The sequence below is a fragment of the Aulonocara stuartgranti genome (assembly GCF_965226115.1).
Source record: "Aulonocara stuartgranti genome assembly, chromosome: 16".
NCBI classification, from domain to species: Eukaryota; Metazoa; Chordata; class Actinopteri; order Cichliformes; family Cichlidae; genus Aulonocara; species Aulonocara stuartgranti.
Window position 1 is genome coordinate 3218522 of NC_138952.1, and position 22364 is coordinate 3240885.

General features: G+C 39.6%; 2 protein-coding genes across 4 annotated transcripts in view; one reads left to right on the top strand and one right to left on the bottom strand.

Moving 5' to 3' along the window:
- Positions 1–22364, top strand: part of ramp1 (receptor activity modifying protein 1) — a 71235-nt gene that overhangs the window by 43140 nt on the left and 5731 nt on the right. The gene's annotated exons all lie outside the window — the stretch shown is intronic.
- Positions 9162–16824, bottom strand: LOC309690781 (uncharacterized protein). Of its 2 annotated transcripts, XM_082508139.1 has the most exons (7): positions 16450–16824; positions 15940–15978; positions 13743–14026; positions 12139–13176; positions 11890–12045; positions 10446–10535; positions 9162–9867 (listed from the first exon to the last, which is right to left on the bottom strand). In XM_082508139.1, the coding sequence occupies exons 3-7, from the start codon at positions 13989–13991 to the stop codon at positions 9547–9549; spliced, it is 1854 nt and encodes a 617-aa protein (XP_082364265.1). In that variant the 5' UTR covers positions 13992–14026; positions 15940–15978; positions 16450–16824; the 3' UTR covers positions 9162–9546. The 2 variants fall into 2 exon arrangements, with proteins under 2 accessions (XP_082364265.1, XP_082364266.1); XM_082508140.1 differs by lacking the exon at positions 13743–14026.

A 22364-nucleotide genomic window follows, 5' to 3' on the forward strand; every position in this document is an offset into this window, starting at 1 on the left:
GCATGTCGCTGTCATGGTGGTTTTGTGGCAAACTGAAAAGCAGAATGCTGATGAAATGAATCATTTGGCCTGCCAGCACTCAGGTATGAATGAGACACTTAGCAGATGGAAAAAAATGACACGTCCACGATTGCAGATGGGAGGCTGATGGGAAGACAGACAACCAGCGGAAGACACGAATGATAACGTGTCACCATCCATGTTCAGTTTTTTCCATTTTCAAACACTTTGATGACACCACTTTAAAAATTTAGACACTAAAAGATTCTCTAAATGCTATAAACAACTGCAAAAAAAAAGCAAATCGTTCTGATTATTATTTGGAGTGCTCTGATAAATGAAACTACATATGTCATTGTTCTTTCTCTCATTAATCCTTGCAAAAAATCAAATTAAAGCTATGACAGCGTTTTATAATTATTCAGCCTGTGGCCCTGCTGGAGCTGCTTGTTGTGTCTCCACAGAAAACACTTACAGCAGTCCCATCATATGAGCTGCGATCAAAAGGCTCAGCATCTGTAAAAACTGAGAGCCATATCTGATTCAAATTTCGCCTCTTTGAGGTCATCTCTCGGTGTGCCACGGAACTGCTTCCAGCAGAGCTGCTATTTTTAGACCCCTCCATGGAAGTCTCATCCTGACCACCTACATGTCAGCATCTGTAATTTCACCACGGATCAAAACACTGATGCTGAGGATCGTCACTGGCGATGAGAGCTGGATCTCTGGCTTTCATCCAGAGACCAAACAGCTGTTTTTACAGGAGGAGGTCTGCAGTGTGCAGTAATAAAGATGTTGCATGAAATTGAGATTATAACTTGGAGCCTCTTCATTGTTTTTCCCACATTCATGACAGTATGCACAGTGGATTCGTCCCCTCAGGGTCGCACAGTTGTGCTGTATCAGCCACCTGGACTGTAGCTCATGCTGTCGCACGAGGGCAGCTTATGTTAGTCACAACTTTATCTTTCAATTGCCAGACTTTGCTTCCTGCAACTTTTTCTTCCTCCCTAAAATTAAACTCCAGTTTAAGGTCACGATGATCCAACATGCAAGTGGTGAGTATTTCACTTCCTGGCGGGAGAACTAAAACAGCTGTTCACAGATGCTCTACGAGAAAGCAGCTCACACTACTTGTAAGTGTTTGCTCTGATAACTCTTTAAAGCCAGATGTGCTCCAATTATCCCACACTGCTGCCCAGTCTGAGCCACGAAGGTTTATTCTGTTATTTTTCATATTTCACTTCCATCTCATTCAGCTGTGAAAGCTCTCGCTAAAGTTCTCATAGCTGTTAGAGCCCCGGAGCCTCTGTGAGGTCAGAGTACCACAGACCCCTTAATAATACACATGACAGCGGTCACTGCCTACACAGAGGAGATGTGCAGCTACGAGGTCTTCACCTGTAAAGGCTGGACTGTAAGCTGCAGATTATACTCTGTGTATTTCACACCAAAGAGCCATTTAGTGGAGTTTGGTCTGTCACGTCCTAAACAATTTAATCAGAATGACGTGTTACTACGATGATAATAGGATTGTTATAAATTACTCAAGTGAAAACAGAAGAACTGTTTAATGTCACAAGGCAGACGACTCTTTATTAAACATCTATAACTTGGCATTGATCTTCTCAGCAGGCATGACAGAAGTGTTTTAATCCAAAGACCAGAGTGATTTTACAACACAGTTTAAGCAATTTACGTTTATTTGTCCTTTTGGAAATTTCACAACAATATAAGAAATGTAACTACAGCAATAAAGACACTAACAACAAGACTGTGTTGTTAGAAGCTGTATATGTCTATCCACATCACACTTTCTCAGTATAAACACTGTAATCGTTTTTTTATAAATGACATCTGAGTGCCATAACAGGTTTTCTAGAATGCTGGTTGTTGAATGCAAGCATCCCTCTCAGGATTAGCTGTTCATTTTTCTCAGTCCAAAACCAAATGAAGGAACTGTTTAAAGGCCTTTAGGCGGTAAATTAAAAAATACGAGTGTGTTTATCCTCTAAGCGTCTAAGTGCGAGAACAGTAAATGGTTTTGAGTGACAGCTGAGCAGGGAGGGTTAATTAATCACAACCTGAGGCAGACACCATGTGTTTGTTTACGAGCTTGCTGAAATGTAAGACAAAGTATGCGCCCATGCTGTTACACGAGGAGGACAGATTACCATATTTCTTTTCTGTGTAGAAAACACAGAACATGTTGTTTATGATCAACCTGCAGTATTAAGTATTAATCTGTCGTCTGCAGTCTGTTTTTATCTCTTAATCTAAATCAACATATGAAGGGCCGTCTTTGAGCTCACCCTTGTTTTTTTAAACTGCGCATCTATGAATCCATCTGCAAGTACCATATAATTTCTGAGTGCTTTCATTTCCTTCAGCTAGGAATCAAGGAATCACCATGTAGCCTCCAGGCCTTGTCAAGTAAAGCATGATGAAGGTTTGGTTTTAGGGAGGCCGGTAAACTCTTGAACGTCACTGCTTACACAGCCCACAATTCATTATCCGTGTGGCTCACTGTCACAGTTAAACTGTATTTTCAGCCAAAACAGACACTTATCATCGCGTTAAGACTAGCCTGAAGGCTTAAATGTAACTTGGCACTTTAAGCCAAACTGCTGTGTAAGTTTTTAAAGAAGAAAAATGTATCCTGTCTACACCAGAAGTCATTGTTTTACCCACTCATCTGGTTTTGCTTTGAGTAGCAGACATTACTGAGCTAGTTCCATACTATATGGTGCTATGTTTAGTTGGGACTGAGCGACATTAGCAAACCAAATATGTTAAACAGTGATTCAGTTTATGATTGACTACAACTATTTAAATAGAATAAAGTGCTGAAGAAGCTATGCAACTATTACTACTAAAACGGTTGTGGGTTCAAGCCCCATACCGGCCATAAAGTGTTTCGTGGCAGTTGTGAATTTTTCCAGTGATAATGTGATGAAATTAAATTCAGTAATAGTTGCTCAAAAACACAATCTGTACTAGAGTCACCTGCTAATTGGAAGGTCAGTGGTTTGATTGTCTCATCTGCATGTTTTCGCACAGATTTTAGACAAAGTGCTTCACAGTAAAGGTAAATAAATGTTGTATATATGAAATTTGTAGCAGAAAGCTCTTTGTACACTCAGCAAGCGTAGAGAAATGCCATAAAAGCATCAATCCAAATAATAAGTGTGACCCCAGTTGGTTTTTGTTTCAGCTTTTACTTGACTTCTAGTTATTCTTTATGCAGCTTGTCCTTTATGTTTAGTTAGCCCACCGTTCCTTTGGATCAGTGTAGTCTGTTCCTGCAGCTTAGTTCCTGTTTTACTTTGAAAGTTTCTGTCTCTGGTGTTTTGCTTTGTTTTAATTCCTCCCCTGTGTTTGACAATATTGTTTGCATCCTTGCTTTTGCTGAGTATTTTTCATCACCTCACCTCATCGGGAAGTGGAGACAGGTGGGGAAAAAACAATGTGTATAGATATTTATACACATGTGTTTTTCCCATGTGTATAAATAGTCCTTCCCTCTGTCTTTGTCACAGTGTATGTTAATTTACCAAGATTTTTTTCATCCATGTACACCTGTCACTTTGGATTTTTTTTGCTTTGCTTTCATTTCACTTCACTTTCATTTAGAGTTTTATTTAGCAGTCTGCGTCCCGGATCCTGCATTTCGGATTTTGTGTATGTTTTGTGATAAAATGAGTAATAAACTGAATTCTAATCATGTTTAAAAAGAAAAAACATATATTTAATGAAAAAGCAAAACCTCGAAGGTAGTATCTAAACATGAATTAACACTAGTTTGAAAGTTTTAATATATGCTTCCACTTTAAAACCCTTTCAACCTTTACAAGAAGAAATAACAGGCTCATCCTCACATTCACTCTGGAAAGTCACCACAGTTTCCTGCTAATGCTAGCAATTTTTCAATCGATGTAACTGCCAAGTCTGAGCCAGTTTGCTGACTCAGACTCCTTCCTATGTTCCTCGTGTAGCAGCTTTCAGTGAGGACTAGGTTACATCATGGAAAAGTTCAATTAAATGCTTCGCAGTTCTAACCACGTCCTTCCTCTCTAATTGAAAGCCTAATATCCCTTTATTTGCTGTAAACATGTAAAGACATTTAAAGTGGTTCTTTCAGGCACTGCTGACATAAAACATGGCCAGTGTTTGTGAATTAAGTCCCACTAACGTCTAATCAGTGACCAGATATAAGAAGCTGAGTCCGAATCATCCTGAGAAGTTTGGTTTTGTTGAGTGCATCTTTTCCTCTAAAAATACCAACAACTCGAGATAATTGCGTGCCTATAAATATTTATGGGGTCTATTAGATACGCTTTCGCTTTAGTCAGTCCATCTGCCAGCCTCAGTAGCACAAGACACTGAGGGCTGTGTCTGCTCATCGATCTACACCGTCTGTTGGGTTAGTCAGCTAATTGTAGCACATTATTACATTACTGCGCTCATTATGGAAGTAGCTTATTCTAGCTCCCGACACATGCACAGACACACTTCTCCAGCTTTAGTCCATAAACGCTCTGAAATCCACTTAAGCTTTGCTCTGTTTTAGTCTTGATTTGCTGTGAAAAGGAAATAATTAGAAATCCTCAAAGGTGAACTGATTTAAAGAATCCCAAAAGGCCAATTCTGGTGATTCATTAGAAATCATTATAGCCTGGATTCATGCTTTCATTACAGGTATTCATTTTTACTTTTACAGCATGCTATATCACATGATTCGGTTTTTAAATGCTGTGTAAAATGATACTAGTGATGAAAAATGGGAATTCTTTTTGTTTCTGTTTGTTTCTGGTGCATTTTTCTTTAATGAACAATGAAAAACTGTGTTCTAGATCCTTCAGAGGATGATAGCAGCTTTGCACACTTGGCATTGGCCTGTCAGACAGTCTAACAGGACACATATGCTGAGCACTTGTTGACTGCTTTTCTTTCACTTTGTGGTCGAATTCATCCAAAGTCATGTGAGTGGGGTTTGGGTAAGGTGGCCGTGGGATGAAGGGCTCTCCCCCACGTTGGGAACCATGCGTGCAGATACCGTATGTTGATGTTCTCTGCACAAACAGCTCTCAAAACAAAAAGCATGAGAGCAAAGTGCATTGTGCCGGCAGTTTTTCTCTTTCTTGGCTCATGCAGTTCTCTTATTCCTATCAGTCTCCATCACTGCTGGTTCTTAGCAGCAGTATTTCATAAAATCTCTGATCTTCCCTTAACGACTGGTTTCTGGAGCTTTGATCAACTTCTCCACTTCCGCATTTGTGAAGGTTTTTCTGGACTTTGTTTGCTACACACTAGAAATAACGGCTTGTCGTTACTTTGGTTTTCTTCACTCAATTAAAAATTTCTTGCCAATATTTGGATTGCTGGAGCTAATTTCTCTGTACCGACACAGCTAATGATCCCAAATGAAAGAAACTTCATTTTAAGCCATTCCAGGTCGAGAATTGTAAACAGAAATATGTTATAAGAATCAAACATGGCCTTTGGGTGTAGTTGCTGGGTTGAAACACTTTTTTAAAAATTACTAAATAATCTGATGTGTGTCATTTCAGCTACAGTTACCTGTTTGTCAGGTGAAAAAGCCATTATTTGAACTCAGCATCCAGCTGGACACAAGTAAAGGGTTAGAATACAAAGAATGATTTGATGTTTTCTGCCTTTGACCTTAAATACATTTTCAGACTGCACACGTTTGAAAATAACCATCATCTGTGATTCTGCGAGATTTTTCCGCCTGTGTTTTTGTTGGAGGATATTTTGGTCAGTCAGTCATGCGTGTTCGTAAGCCGTCTGTAATAATTTAAAAACCCTTTTGTGGGTGAGCTGAGTTCATATTGGTTTATGCACAAACCCGGGCCAGATAAATCTAGTGAGCTCAGTAGTGTGGAAAGCTTACTGAAGTTCCCTCTCTGTGGACCTGTGTGATTAAACAGCTGATTACTTGGTGATTAGAAATGGATTGCTTATGTTTTCATAACTCTAATGACTGGATAACGTCCAGCAGTGGCTGCGTTGCTGCATGATTGCAGCTGTTATGCAATAAATCTTTAATAGCGTTAGGACGATGATTCGAATACTTGCCTCAGTAAGGGTGGTTTTTCATTCGCATTAGCCTGATATGTGATAGCTGGACACAAACACGGACAGAACAGGAAGCAGCCTGTCAGTAGCATCATTTATGCAGACTGTAATTTAGGAAGAAAACTCCAGTTACATTTTGTTAAGCTCTGATTTATTTTCCATAAAGAAAAAAAGTCAAACCACATCATATCCACACTGTAAAAAAAGAAGAAAGAAATCTTGCTGTGAGAAGAAGAAATCTTTGCAATCCGAAAAAAAACCCACGTAGAATTTCATTTTCTCTCCCATTGTTGCTCTAAGTCAGCATCTTTATAATCTTTTTCTTCGCTTAGTTCGAAATGTAATTTCAGGAGTTCTTAGGACTGCACTGTGTGCAGATGCCAATATAGTGTAAGCTAATAATGTGCATATATAGAAGCCCTTAGAGGAGCACATAACAAAAGGTGTTTTCTGCTTTAATTGAGCCGTCTTCTTGTTCTGTGCCTTCACATCAATACTGCAAACATTCACTTTGACGATTCACTGGTCCCACCGGGTTTCTGCTGAAGCTGGAAAGGAATTAAAGATGAGAATATTTTCCTCCCGCTGTTGTGCACCGTTGCTTCTCATTCTCTCTGTTCTGTCGTTATAGCGCTGTTCAGTGATACACTATCTTTTCAGATAAGCAAACACAAACACACCATGCCTGTTTATACAGCCCATCAATTAATTTGCCACGTTTTTCATCTGCGTTCTAACAGTATCATAAATAACACGTCTGCCTTTACAAGTTTGTGCCTCATTATAAGGAGAAAAGCTTTGATGTACTCACTGTGGTCACCTGCTGCTACCTTTGTTGCTCCTGCGACAAAAGCAGGTAAAAAAGAAATCAGATTGCAGTTATATGACAGGAAGTCTTCACCTCTATCTGTGTCATTACTGCAAATACGTTACAGCGTGCTCTCAAGCATAGTATTGTATTTTTTCACTGTGAGCTATGGACTGTAAGAGTCAGCTTGTTATGGTCCATAGTTTTCACATTTCATAGTTGCGCCGGCCACATGTGGGTTTAGGCAAATGTGAGTGACAGGAGTGGAAAAGTGAAATTGTAGATCCACAGCAAGGAAGCTGGAGGAAGCACTGGGCCTTAGTGCAATACATCGATCTTTCCCTGAAGATAAACCATCACTACACACCTTTATGTGGACATCTAGAAGTTTATGACAATAAAATGGATGGATTGCTGGTCACAGGAGGCTGGACCCACCTGGAGTAGACACCAGTCTATTGCAGACTATTATTCAAAGGAACAAAGTAACTAATTTTCAAGTTCTTTCCATACTCACTAGTAAATATGTGTAATTACAAATTGATTTATTGATAGCATATACTTGAGATTTGTTATCCCAGCATCATCAAAGTGCCTCCATAAGACGGAAATCTGATAGCCACCTTGAGCTTATTTAGTTTAAATAAGTAGTTCTTTCAGAGTTTTGAGACATGATCTGATTTCAGTAAGAATCCTTATTTACAGAGACTCACATCAAACCAAACGTCTCCTCACAGATCTTTTGCTGATTGACTTTTGTTTCCTTTGTTTTTTATAAGTTCTGCATCTGTGGTGAAGTTACTTTCTATCTTTCTGTGAACAACGCCTGATGTATTGAACAGTGTGCTCAGTTTTGACCTGCCTGAACGTGCTTTGATTACATGCACTGCCCTCCTAGAAACCTTCAATCTAGTCTTGATTCAGTGTCGAGAAATCTTCTCTCAGCTTGGAATACCAATTTGACTTCTGACACTTTGTGTTAACTCCGATGCTTCCTCCCATCACAAGACTACTTATTAGGCAACGTTGCCGGAAACTAAACCCAACGGCAAATTTATAACATGTGAACAATGGCTGCAGGTTTATTTAGCTGAAAAAAAGCCTCTGAGGAGTGGATTAAATCCATATGAGTGAGCACACATATGGAACTATACAAAGACAGAATCTGGAAGTGGTGCAGAGTATTAATTTTATATATATATATATTTTATTTATCTTGTTTCTGAACTTGTGTCTCTCCATCCCAACCTGTTTCATATTGATATATTCAGGATTTTCAGCAGCACTCGGCAGATGGGGGAACCCCGAAGGACGACAGAGCAGTGTAGTGTAAGAAAATGACTCACTCATGTCATCATTTTTGTTGTGAGCTTTAGTAGATTTGTTTGTGCGATCAGCTGACGTTTACTTTGTGGATTTAACCAAATACTTCCTGGAATATTCTGCATGTAGGCAGATGTTATGTGACCCGTTTTGGCTTCTGTCCAAATGAAAAGGTGGAATTTAGCACGCGTTAGAAAAGAACATCATCTGCTTAAATTGACCCTGACCTACTGTGCAAAACCTAAATAATTGCACATTTATAAGCAATACAAATTAAACTCATATTTGCAAATTAATATTATTTTAAAAACTTGTCAGAAGGTTCACTAAACACATCATTTTTGTTGTGCGCTTTAGTAGATTTGTCTCTTTGTGTACAGGCTGCAATCAGCTGACGTTTAATTTGTAGATTTAAAATATAATTATATATCATATTTCAGCCTTTAAAGGGTTAAATGTCCAGTCTGTGAATGCAGTAACTGAAGCTTTGATTAGCTTTTTATATTTTTGGGGGTCAAACTGCACAAAACTGCACTGAAAAAAAATTGGAGTGACATTTACTTAAAAAAAGCTAGGCAACTTTTTCCACACAGAAAGTGCTTGTAATCTTTACTCGGGCTATTTCTAAGTAATATTTACTTACTAGAACCATCTATTTTTTATGTGAAATACACAAGTAAATTGCACTGGCAATACTCATCTACAGGTTGTAACTTTTACTCAGAATACCATTGCATCCAATTACAAAACCCAAGTGAACATTGCTGATATTTCTTTGTGTTTCTTACTCATCTTTTCTTTGTTATATTCTATGTAATTATTAAGTAATATTTATTATGAATGTACTAGTTAATATTAATCGAATTGAATAAATATTCTTATTATTCTATTAAATAATAAATCAATATTTTCTAAAACAAATATTTGCAGCTTAAGAGACACTTTTATTTCACAGTTGAAATGGCATAGATATATTTAAAATATCTACATAACATTATAACCACAAAAAACATGGCCATAGAACTTCTTGATCGCAAATTTCAAAACAGAGCATATACACATATACAAAACAACAACAACATGCTATTCAAAAACTCAGTGTGCACTGTCCCCTTTCTTCTAATCAACTTTCAGAACACATACATCAACTCTGTCCATTAACAGTTGCAATCACTACCTTTGCAGACATTCTCAGAACGTTCAGGACAGAAAGAACTTGTATAAAACTGAGCAACATTTGAAATTACTGTCAGAAAACAGACAAAATGCAAACAAATTAATTGTGCTGGACAAAAGCACAAATAACACTGGAACACTCACACTAAAAGTTTCTTGTGGAGAGACTGGACCTTTGGTGACATTTTAAGGATGTCAAGCTCAAGAAACAGCTTCTGAAATACCTCAAACGTATATTTCAGTTTCAGTGGGTAACTTAAGTTGACAGCATAGATGACACCCATGAGCAGGAGGCAAGCGTTTGTCACACTTCCGCAGTCCTCCAGAATTTCTGTCCCCTCAATGATGACCGACACGTTCACAGGATCTTGGTTTTCCTGTGCCACATTGGGATGGATTACGATGATCTTCATCATGTGATTACTGCAGTCCTCTTTCAATGCTTCTTGGCTGACGTCCTCCTGTGAAAACAAACAAACCACAATTAGAAATAACTAGAATAGATTCCAAGTAAAAGAAAAGGTTAAGAGAAAAAAAATGTAAAAATAAAAAAGAGGTATACCCAATTTTCATACGTAAAGTTACAGAACGTGCTTCACAGAGGCTGACCCTGAGACAAAGAAAATCACTTTTGGGGGCCATCCAGCCTGGAGCTGTCCATGGGACGGCACGCGTGTTGGTAGACCAGAACCATTAAATCATTAAAATAGGTTATAAAGGTATAATCAAATTAAATACTCTTTTGCTCATAAAATAAAGTTAATAAGTGATCGTTAAATAGTCAGAAAAAAACCAGACAAAAGGCAAGTTAAAGTTTAAGGCAGATAAGATAAAGATTAAATATGATTTAAAAAATAAAGGGTAAGAGCATAAAGATTTAAGAAATTAGTTAAAAGCCTGATTGAAAATATTAATCTTGAGTCTTTTTTAAAAAACATCACGAGTGTAGAGAATCTTTGACCTTCAATATATCATCACAAGTGAAGACCAGATTATAAGGTTAGACAATTTTAATACAGTCATTATGATCATCAGATACCTGATGGTCTTTGATCAGCTCCTCTCCACTCTCTCCAAGATACTCAACTAAGCAACGAATGATAATGTCCCTTCTGCCATCGACATGATGCTATTAAACCCAAAAAGAAAATTTATTGCAGAAAATACACAACATAACATATGTAACATACATACATAACAGCACATACAGATGTAAACAGAAAGTTACCCATGGAGAATGTAAGCCTGCAGCTACATTCTAACGTTGTGAAGTGTACAACTTAACATGAATTTCTCAACGATGTGACAAGAGTCCAGTGCATGTCATAATCTGTGGGTCCAGAAACTGTCTCTGCCCAGTGAGGAAAGTTTTCTGCCTCATCACTGGACATGCAAATGAATTTTTTGCAACATATCAGTACCTCCTATCACAATATTAACCAGTCAAGGACAGGAATTCCCACACACAAGAGTAATATTTTGGGAAATAATTGTATTGGAGTCTATGGGCAGCAGGAAGGGATCTCGCTGCACTCAGAGGGTCACTTTGAAAATTCTGTAAATTTCTCTGCTTTTGAGCGCATATTAAGGGAGAGATGACAGGTTTGTATACACTTGTAGAGACAATCATGTGCATAAATTGTTAATTGTGGCCACAGTGTCAGGATCAGGAGAACAGTTTCAGCCAACACAGACACTGATCAGAATAAAGGACAAGTTCAGTATTTTACACTTAAAGCCCTGTTTTCAGTTTATGATGAAATCGAACGATTTTGATTGAAATTTGGACACATGCTGCTGGCCCGAGCTTTTTTGGTTTCTGTGGTAGCACATCCCCACCTCCACAATGGCTTCATAGGTGCACTGGAACAATCCTTCCTAAAATGCATAAAACTGTCGTTTACAAAGACGTGAAACTCACCGAGTGGTCAGAAGTGTTCACTGATATGTTCACACAAAAATCGCTGCAAAAGATACTTTCCAACTGGTTTTTATTGTAGTTTTTGTCCAACTCCATTGACTTGTATTAGATGTGCTGTGATGTACGGTATTAGTCCGCCGCTATTCCATTCTATTATTCAAGCTCTCGGCGGAAGAATGTACAGGTGTAAGGCGTTTGAAAAAATAGGTCCAGTTTTACAACAAATGGTAAAACACCTGTTGGAAAGCATTTTTGCAACGATTTGTGTGTGAACATATCAGTGAACACCCCTGACCACTCGGTGAGTTTCACGTCTTTGTATGAAGCCATTGTGGAGGTGGGGGTGTGCTACCACAGAAACCAAAAAAGCTCCGGCCAGCAGCATGTGTCCAAATTTCAATCAAAATCGTTCGATTTCATCATAAACAATCTGAAAACAAAGCTTTAAGTTTAAAATAACAAACTTGTCAACTTGTCCTTTAAATAAGAGTGATACATTCTCAGTGTGTATGACCTCATCTTTTCCATTAGATTATGTAATTAAAATAATTTAAAATTTTACCTTATTGAGTGAGTCCAACATTGGTTTTATTTTGGTCCCTGCAGTCCCGCCCTTCCTTCGAAATATCTCCAGGAGTTTGGTGGTGTACCTGTCCAATCTGGACAAAAACGTTCGCTCCAGATGAATTGTGGTTATTCGCTTAAACTCCTCTTTGATCTGAAATGAGAGATAAAACACAAAATCATGTCAAAGATGACTCATGAGATCTCACATACACTTAGTTGCTGCATGAACAAGAACTGGATTTACCTGATTTTCACAGAACAGAGAAGGCCACCTCTCTAAGAGGTCTTGGATTGCGGGGCAATCCTTGACAACCTCTTTTCTTCTCATAGCGAAAGACTTCTCCATTTTCTCATTAATTGCCCTCTCATTGTTCTTCTTCTTCATTTCCTTCAGCAAATCTAGTCTATCCATCTCTAAGGTTTCCTCAGTCTCACCGAATGGCAGTGGTGGCAGATAGTTGACTTCAGCTTTTTTGGCCCTTTTAAAGCCTTTAAGTGAACCCTCTTCACTGGAGCATCGTCTCTTCAGTGTGTTCACCTCGAGCTCTGGAATGGCTAATTGGCGACCTCTTAACTTTGCCCTGTAGTTGCCCATTTTATACTTTATCCTCTGTTGCCAACCATATAGGCCATTAAAAGAACCTGGCTCTTTGAGGCATGGGTATTTTGCTACCAAGGCTTCAGCAACAGCTAAAATCTGGACACCAGTTGGATATGCTGTGAAGCCAAATATAGTCTCTGCAAGCTTCTCAAGAATGCTACTAGTTACGCTTGGGTTGTTCAAAAGTGTGCCATCATTTTCATAAGCTTGCTTTCCTGCTTCCAGTGCAAGGTCTATATCATAAGAGAAGTCTGGTATTTCAAACTTAAATGGCCATGGCTTAGACCTGTAGGATGGTCCACTCTCATCTGGGGAGGACAACAGGATTGTGTCGCATGCAGATGAGGAGGAGCTTGCTTCTGTAGATAGTGGAACTGGAGATTCGACTTCTGACATGTCCACAGTAGTGAGACTTAAGATTACTGGTTCAGTTTTTACTACTTTGAGGTTAGCTTTATCTTGTACTTCCTCAATCGAGGTCAAAGTGAAGAACTGACCATCGAAATCCATGTCCTGGTACATAACAGTGAATGGTCCTGTAATATCAAATGTCTCTCGAAGAACATCATTGAGGTCCTGAAGTGTGCTTGGGATGCCTGCAGGTAAAAGTAGTTTGTGGACATCATCCTCCCCAAAAATTATCCGCAGTTTCGCTGAGGGTGCCATATCAACAGGAAGAAGCTGCAACAACAGAAGAGAAATACAGACATTTATTCACAAGCTTCTCTCCTCACATTTCAAAAAGATAGGCAAATGTGGTGCTTTAAAGTTGTCAGGCGTCTTCCTGCAAGGGTGTATGAAGCCAAAGGATAAAAATCTTTAAGCTCTCTTTGCTCAAGTAACTGCACACTCCCTGTGTTCTCCAGCTCATAACTCCTCAGGTGTTCATTGTACCATGTATTTTGTTGTCTCACGAAAAAAGTCAGTTTGTTACAAATCACCATTATCTGTAACACTTCAGAAAAGTCAGGCAGTCCTGCAGTGGAACCACAACACAACAACATTCCCACTGCATAGTTGGTGCCTAAACTGCACACATTATTGGCAACATGCACAGCTGTAACAGCAGGGAATCTGCATTTCACCAGGTCTTTTAGATCATCCTTAAGCACATCTAAAGAGACCTCTGTTGTTTTTGTGACCGCAAGTGATGGTTTGACAGAATGTGATTGATGATATGCAACCATGAGCTGGTGCTTATTTGCAAGAGACAGCAAAATATTCCTGAAACAACCAGTGTGTCTTACCACCTTCTTGAAAAAGCTGTGTTTGGCCTCGAATCTCATTGTCCAGAGGGCAGCTAGGGGGCCAAATTCCCGAATGAGCTGAGGATAGTGCTCAAGGAAATGGTGCTTGGGAATGAGCTTATGTTGGGGGAAAACATCAAGGAATCTGCTTCGGTGTTCTGAAATGATGCTGTCAAGATAGCAAATGCTTTCTTCAGTATGGGCTCGAGACATGACAAGGTCCACAATGTCTTTCAGTGTCATCAGCATCTGCCATACAGGCTCTTGTTGGGGTACTTTTAAACCTATAATCAGAGGCAAAAGACGTAATAAGCACCAATTTTCATGTGCGTTGCCCCCTACTGATTTTCGAGTCGAAAAGTTAGCAGGAATGAGATGAGGGCGATTTGTTTTATCACTCCACTTGTATGGGAAATTGGAAATGGCATCATTCAGTTCCATGAGAGAAAAATATTTTTTCTTGATCAAGTTATCAAATGCCAAAGCCAGTTCCACTGGAACAATACCCTCCAGCAGATCATGTAAAACATCTGGAGGGTAACCAGATGTAACATGAAAATGCTCAAGTTTTTCTGACAATGCACACTGTTTTTTTACACCATAACAATGAGGGTGATCTGGACTAGACACAGCTGTCTGTACATGCAGTGTATGTTGATCTTTGGTTCTTTGATGAAAAGACCCAGATCTCACTTCATTGGACTGAAACTTGGATCGCTCCCCAACACAAAACCGGCAGATGTATGACCCTGCAAAGCTTTCGACAAATCCTGCCACAGAGTGCGCCCCCAAATTATCTGCCACCACACTGACCACAGTCCCTTTAATGGCTTTCCCTAACGCTGGAACAAAAAGACCATCTTTCTCCAAGCTTTGGATATCTGTTAACAGTGGCTCTAAAACTCGCTGGAATCCAAACTGCTTGGTGTCTTCAGCCTTACACAGAATTGCAAGGTAGATTGATGTCAATGTGGAACGTAATTGCACCGGAATGTTTCCCAACACCCAATAGACAGCTGTGACTTTGTGCTTTTTTCGAGATGTCCCAAGAGGATTACATACCTCAAAGTCATCAATGTACAGGATGAGACTCACTCTGTTCTCCTCTACAGAGAAAAACTTGTTGTTTTGATAGTGAGATCCATCACGAAATGTCTGGTACTTAAAGTCATTTTCAGTTTTTTTTTCACCTTCAAATGTGTTTTCTTGAAAAGACTTACTTAGGACCTGCACCAAGGAGGGCAATATTGGGACATACTGGAAGGTTTTGCCCTTTTTTTTATCAAGTATGTGTTCTTCTGGTTCAACAACTGAAAAATGCTTCTTCATAAATTCTCTTCTCTTGTAATAAGTTGTGAAAGGGCCACCTGTCCCCAAGGCAGTACTTATAGGGTGTGTCTCACAAAGATTTTTCACTAAATCTGAGATAATGGCTGGATCCAGATCACAGTTATGGCTTTTCAAGGTGGACACCACCACATCTCTTAAAAGTGGACCAGATGCAGAGGTGGATATAAACTGAAGCTCATCTACTATTTCATCAATGCATTTGTTTGGGACATTGAACATGCTTTCTAACTTTAAAAATAGATGGCCAAATTTCTCTTTTATATCTTGAGACAACTCCTGTGGTTCCCCATCCCAAAGCTCTAAGCTCTCTTCCACATAGGTCTCATCCTGAGCAAACATGGGTTCATTAGGTTTGCTTTTTAATACTTCAGTTTTAAAATCCTCAAGGGTGTGTGACTGGTGTTTTCTGTGTCTATGTGTAGCAAAGGTGGAATAAATATTTGTACTGAAGTTGCAGTCTTTGAAGACACATGCAACTACTTCAAACTTCCTTAAGTGGTTGTTAAGATGCTCAAAATACTGCTTCTCTGAATTAAAAAAAACAGAGCAGCAAAGTAGACAAGTAAATGAAAGAGGTCCACTTTGTGTGACCATCTTCACATGGTGTCGAGACAAATGGGTCTTAAGGGCATTAAATGTTTTAAACGAGCAAGGGCAATCAGTGTGAAGACAAGGGACTGACTGGCTGCGACCACCATTTCCATGCTTTAGTCTGTAGTGTTTTAACAATCCCAACCTCTTCTCTGACTCAAAGCTACATATCTTACACATCCATCTCATGTTGTGGCACCTTAAACAGACAAATTATGTGACAAGTTAAACCTAATCGTTACTAATTTGATCTTACCTTGTGGAGTTCAAATTAGCAGTCAGAAGGTCCTATGTTCTGTAAAAAAAAAAGAAAAAAAAAAGAAAAAAGGTTATCTATATGCTTTTCAACTAATTTCTACTAACTCAAGGATGCACACTGATATTATTATTGTTTTTTTTACATATGTTAGTTCGGTGGCAAATTTAAAACAGGTCAATATGAAGACTTGAGTGAAATCGAGTGCGTATATCGTTTTTTGTTTTGTTATTTTTCAAAATACACCTCATGGCAGCTGTGCAGCAATTATTTTAAACTGGACCGTGGTCGTTTTATTCACAAAGACGTTAGTTAAGGCAGCAGGCGTGTGTTGTTTAGGTGGCCATCTAAGCTGTAAAGTGCTGTGGGAAATTCTGGACATACCTCCTGCCAGGAAAGTCTAGCAGGAAAATACACTATTTGCTAGCGCAGCTTCTTTCAGTGCGGAGAAACTGACTTAAGTAGGTGAGCCAACAGGAACGTACAAAGTTTGTTCCGCTTAAAACTTACATTCATGGTTCTACTTCTTCCCGTTTCCGTCAAGTCTGCCAACCGTCGAAATGTGGACCATGGTATGTCTGAAGAAAGACCGCTCAAATGTGGGGAGGGGCTTTGACGTCATGCTCCGAATGCAGAGAAGGTGGCCATATTCACTGATGTCACTCCATTACATTTTACTTGGAAATATCAACTAATTAAGCCAATGAATTGGTTTAGTGAATATTACTTGGATCGAATGATTCAATTTACATACAAAACTGAGGACACATAATTACAAACAATCCTCAAGTAATGCACTACAAGAAAAACTGCTATTTTAAAGTAATAGCACTGAATTTGTAATTTTTTGTAAAATTTATATAGCTAATTGAAATAATAATTACAGGGCCAAAAAAACATTTTTTTCAGTGTGTGTTTGATGATATTTGGTGAGCTGTGTGGAACGCAGGACGTACAGTAACTGCCACTGAAAAAGCAAACAATCCCAAACATCCACTTTAATCCCAGGTTATACTGCATGTGTGTGTTTTAGCTTAACTTCACTGTAATGCAGTGTTGAACTGGACCTGAGGCGTAAGCTGTGTATGAACACATGCACCATCGGCAGGTTTCATGCTTGTTTGCAATAATTCTTTGGGTTTTTGTATCTTGACTTCACAGAGTGCAATGACCACTTCGTAGCATCTGACTTTGTTTATGTGTCCAAATCCAGCAGTGATGTCTGAACCTCTGCACACACACATGTGTGTATTCATATCCTTGTGGGGACATCTCATTGACATATTGCTTTCCCTAGCCGCTTACCCTAACCATCAAAGATTCATTCCTAACCCTGACCCTTACCCTAAACCTAACCATAACGTAACTGTAACCCTGACACTAAAACCACATTTGGAGTCACATAAATGCCTTTACACTGGTGAGGACGGGGATTTTGTCCCCATAACAGCTGTTGGTCCCCACAAGTGTAGTAAACGTCCAACGTTTGGTCCCCACAAAGATTTATAAACATACTACACACACACGCACGCATGCAAATGTTAACTCACAGACTTTCACGCAAACAGAGCTGACAGAGTAATTTATACTTGAGCAGAAAACATACACAAGTACAAACACAAATGCAGCGATTCTATCTACACACGCACACACAAATGCACACACACACATGTCAAAAATAAACATCCTCACACACTCAAAGCTCCATCTGTTCACCCCATGATATGATGTTTGATTTGAAATGTATACGACAGGTGAGAGAAAAGAAAAGTGAAAAACATATATAATCTGAGGGAGAAACCATGTGACGGCATGTGCGCATTTCAGGTGCCAAAAGCAACAGAAAACACTGCACTACCAGAACAAAGCACACCTTTCAAACGTTGCTAAATATTTATCACTTTTCCTCTTGGGAGGGAAAGAAATTACACACAGAGGAGGAAGAAAGACGCTGGAGGTCCACAAAATAACAAAGTAGGAAGAAAAAGTAGGACTTTTTGTCAGATGTCCTTGTAGAGTGTTTGACTTGTTTTCTTTGGATTTCTTTGGTTTGGATGGATTTCTTCCGTTTTTCTCTAAGACAATATCTCCAAGAATTCATAGCAGGAATATTTTCAACAATGAGTGTGAGTGATGAGGAGGTTTTTCTGGTTGACAGCTGACTCCTTTCCCGAGATTATACAGTTTGAGGTCCTCATAGATTTGTATCTGTGTGTAAAACCTTTAATTTCCCCGTCCTCAGCTTCAGCTCTAGCTCTTTGATGCTTGTCATCCCAGTTTTTCTTCAAGGGATCTCTTATATCTCATCAGATGTGACCGTGGCGCTGTTGATCAAGACTGTTACAGCAGCGTGCTCTTTTTGTTTGATCTCCTCACAACACAACGGCATCTCGACTAACTCGTCTCCACAAAATGGAAGTGAAACAGATGATAAACACTCTCTGAATATAAATAATTAAAAACGTAGTAACGGCCTGACTCTGATGAGCAGAGAGAAACTCATTCTTGACTTTATTAACATCTTTGCCCACAAGCGACATCTGAATACTTTCATAATGTGATTAGCAAGGGATGTATAAGGGCAGGAGTCAGAACGGTGTCTCATTTGAATCGCCAGACACTTTATTAGGTACACTGTTTTCCCTTTAGAACTGCATTAATTCTTTGTGGCACATGGTTCAGAGATTTTGGTTCACACTGACGTGATGCTGCAGATTCGTCAGCTGCACGCCCACAATGCGAATCTCTTTATCCACCACATCACAAAGGGCCTCGAATGGATTGGGATCTGGTGACTGTGGAGCCCATTTGAGTGCAGTGAACTCAACGTTCAAGTAGTTTGTGTTGATTTTAGCTTTGTGACTTGGTGCGTCGTCCTGCTGGAAGCAGGAGGTGGAGTCTGAATGATGCTCAGTTGGTACTAAGAGGCCCAAAGAGTGCCAAGAAAAGATTCCCCACACTATTACACCAACACCAACAGCCTGAACATCTGCTGGATGGATCCATTCATGCTGTTTACACCAAATTATGATCCTACCATCAGAATCAGACCAAGAAACACATTTCCAAACCTGTGATGTCCGATTTATGTGAGCAGGTCCAAACTGCAACCTCAGTTTCCAGACCCTCGCTGACAGGAGTGGCAACTGGTCTGCTGCTCATTAAATCACCTTCTTTCCTATTCTGATCTTCACCATGCCTAGTTGCTGCCATCTGATTGGCTTTTTAGATATGCTGCATGGCAACAAAGTGTCCATTGATCATGTTTGGATAATTTAGTGCTAAAAAAATGTATGATTTCTTAGTGCAGTGGTTTTGACAAGTGACTGATCCTCAGTTCATTCCCAGGAGACAAAATCCCTTCAGAGCTGCATCAGGAGGAGCATCAAGCATTAAGACAAATGTCCCAAATCCTGCGGTGGTGAGAAAGCTGCATTCAGCTTTCTTTAGAGTTTATAAAATTGTTCGTGAGGAGTCGACTTTCACATGAGAGATGTGTCATCGTTTTAATACAGCTGCAGCGGTGTGGGCTGATACTTCCTGTTATAGTTTAAGGGCTGAACACTGCACAGGGTTTCATAATATTTTCTTCAGCAGTTATTAGGCTATATCTTTTGTCGTGATGATTGCAATTTAAGCAGAAAGAATATGGCATTCCCATTACAAAGTAATACCAGGGAAGTGCCTTTCTACAGATTTGATTGGCCGAGCCATTCATCATGTGGCTCGGTGATGAGAAGCAAGTTGATTTGCAGCCAAGGTTTAGCCAGATTCAGTTATTTTTCTCCCCGCTGTGCCGACACACCTACTGCCGGCCGGACTCGCTTCAGACATGAAAAACGGAGCTGCATTTCTTTCATGCGTGGTTACAGTCGACCTGAACTAACAGCAGCGAGACTCCAGGGACGCTCGCCACTCTGATTGTAATTTCATAGAGTGGTTTAATGCCACTAAATATAAACTACTCCTAAATATAATATAACTCGGAGGTCATGGGGAGTGCAACATTATACAGGAAACCAAGGGTATATTTTTTACTTTAACTGGATTTCCCAAGTGACATTTTCAGTTTGAGATAATAAAAAAAAGAAAGTCAGCAGAGAATAAAAGAGCGTTTCTGCAGGAAGCATCACCCCTCCCCTTACCTCATGCACGCTGTGAGACTGAGGGGAGGTTTTCCCTGGATTGTGTGTCATTATTTTGTCACTATTTCGTTTTTAATAATCCATCTAGATCTGCACCACCAACAAGTCTCCTCAGCTAATAATTAATTTTCCACTGACAGCATGACTTCCATGGTCGAGATAACGATGTTTGTTGTTCCAGTTACTGTGAATAACTCAACATGACAGCAGAGTCCCTCACAAAATACAAGCGTGCAGTGCGCCATTATTTTTTCATAAACGCCCCATCAATCTGCCGCCGTACCTGGACATTTTGCCAGCCCGACTCCTCGTATTCCAGTCAGCAGAATAAAGGACCAGTTTTGAGCCGGAGCAGCGTCTGTGTTTTTTTTTTACTTATTCATCATCTTTGGTTTTATTTATTCACACTGCTCTTCTGTCAGCGGATCAAACTAGTTGAAACAGCAGAGTCGTGTCTAATTCAGCCGCCCTCATGGTTTAACAGCCTGACCCTCCGTCTGCATCTTGTGTCCTTCGCCTTTTCTCCACCTTTCCCTGCATGTGGTTCACAGATGGTCGGTGGCGGGATGTTTCAGAGAATACGATTCTGCATACCGAAGCAGGTTACATAAGCACAAGCTGTGAAATTATTGTACATTTAGACATATTTTTCCAATCTCACACCCTTTTGTTATGAGTGAGATTGGACACATCGTCTGTCTCTCTCTCTGTCTCACACATTCAGGGGATCCAAATGGATCAAATGAATTTAAAAAACCACTTGAGGTTTGACCATGCATACTTTAATTTATGCTGATGAACTAAACAACTGGCTTGTTTTATACACCAACACACCAACACCTACACAGCGCGGATCAAAGTGAAATATCTAGATGTGCAGTGCTTCGTTTGTGTTCCACATAAACCCCTTACCGATGTGTAGGGAGGTTAAAAAGTTGCGTAACGTTTGGCAAAGGAAGCAAAGTCGTATCTGCAGGATTGTGCTTGTGGCAGTGCTGCGGAGGGTGCGCGTGCTCGAGGCGTCACAAAGAATTAAAGGTTGTCGATAACCTACATAAGCTGATTTCTCTGCCTCGGAAACCCGTGTTTGAAATTTGTTGTTACAGAAACTAAATGACAATATTAACGAATTCAGTTTTTGCTGATAGGCATGTCGACTAAAGCTCCGGTCTCATCATCTGTTTGTCTTAGACAACAACAAATAAAACGTGACAACCTTTTCTGAACTCCATTCTCTCTTTTATCCACCTCCCCACGTTTGACTTCAGAGAATACTTTAACCTTTAAAGAAAAATGCCGCCTGTACAAGTTTAGCATGTGATTAGTGCCAATTGTGAAGCGGTTTTTAAATAGCAGCAAGAGCGAGAGGCTTCGTTACTGTTTGTAATAGCAAGCCTTGCATGAAGCTATCTTAATTCTTTGTTTAAATGAGGCAAACCATCTCTGTAAACCTTCTCCTCTCAGTCCTGGGATATATGCTGAAATGGAAAATTGAATTCGAGGAAGCGGACTATTTTTGTGTTTCTTAATTTTCTGAGTAAACTCGATACCCTCACATTGGTTAAGCTCTGTGTTGAAAACAAAACTCTTACATGCATATTTTGGAGCTTATGTTTCTGGGTTGAATTTAAATGTGTGATTCACTGTAAGCAAGGACCAGGACGAGAGGCCCTCAGCTCTGTGTCTCCGTACTTAGACTACTCTTAAGAATACTGTTTACTAACTGAATATGATTTATTGAGAATTAAATTAGGCTACTTGCTAATTACACTCTGATGACCCAGCAGAACAGAATCCCAGCAGTGGTGGTGAAGATGAAGATGGAGGCTTGGATGGAGCTCTGAGTGAGCAGGTGAGGTGGAGATGAGGAGGAGGTACAGACTGACGGAGGAGCACTGAGAGTTAAAGCACACAGGCTGATTAGCTCGCAGAAAGTGGGCAAGAAAATGAAAGTGATGTAAAGAAAAGATTAGCAGCTGAACACCAAGGAAGGAGAAAGATGAGAGATTGCACATCTTCCATGTTGAACTCACACATAAGCTTTATTTAAAGCAGACCAGGGTTGGTCACCAAAATTTACCAAAAAAGGTTAGAGGGAAAGTAAAAGCAAGCTAGGTTAGGAGCCCGCTAACTAGTGTTAATGTATAAGGAAAATACAAAAGCTGCAGTCACTGAAAGGAAAGAAACTCACAGTACTTCTTGGACTGACTGTTATTACAATGAACCAAAAGGTAATCCATAATGTTTGCTATATAATCGCATTAAGAATGATCAACACCT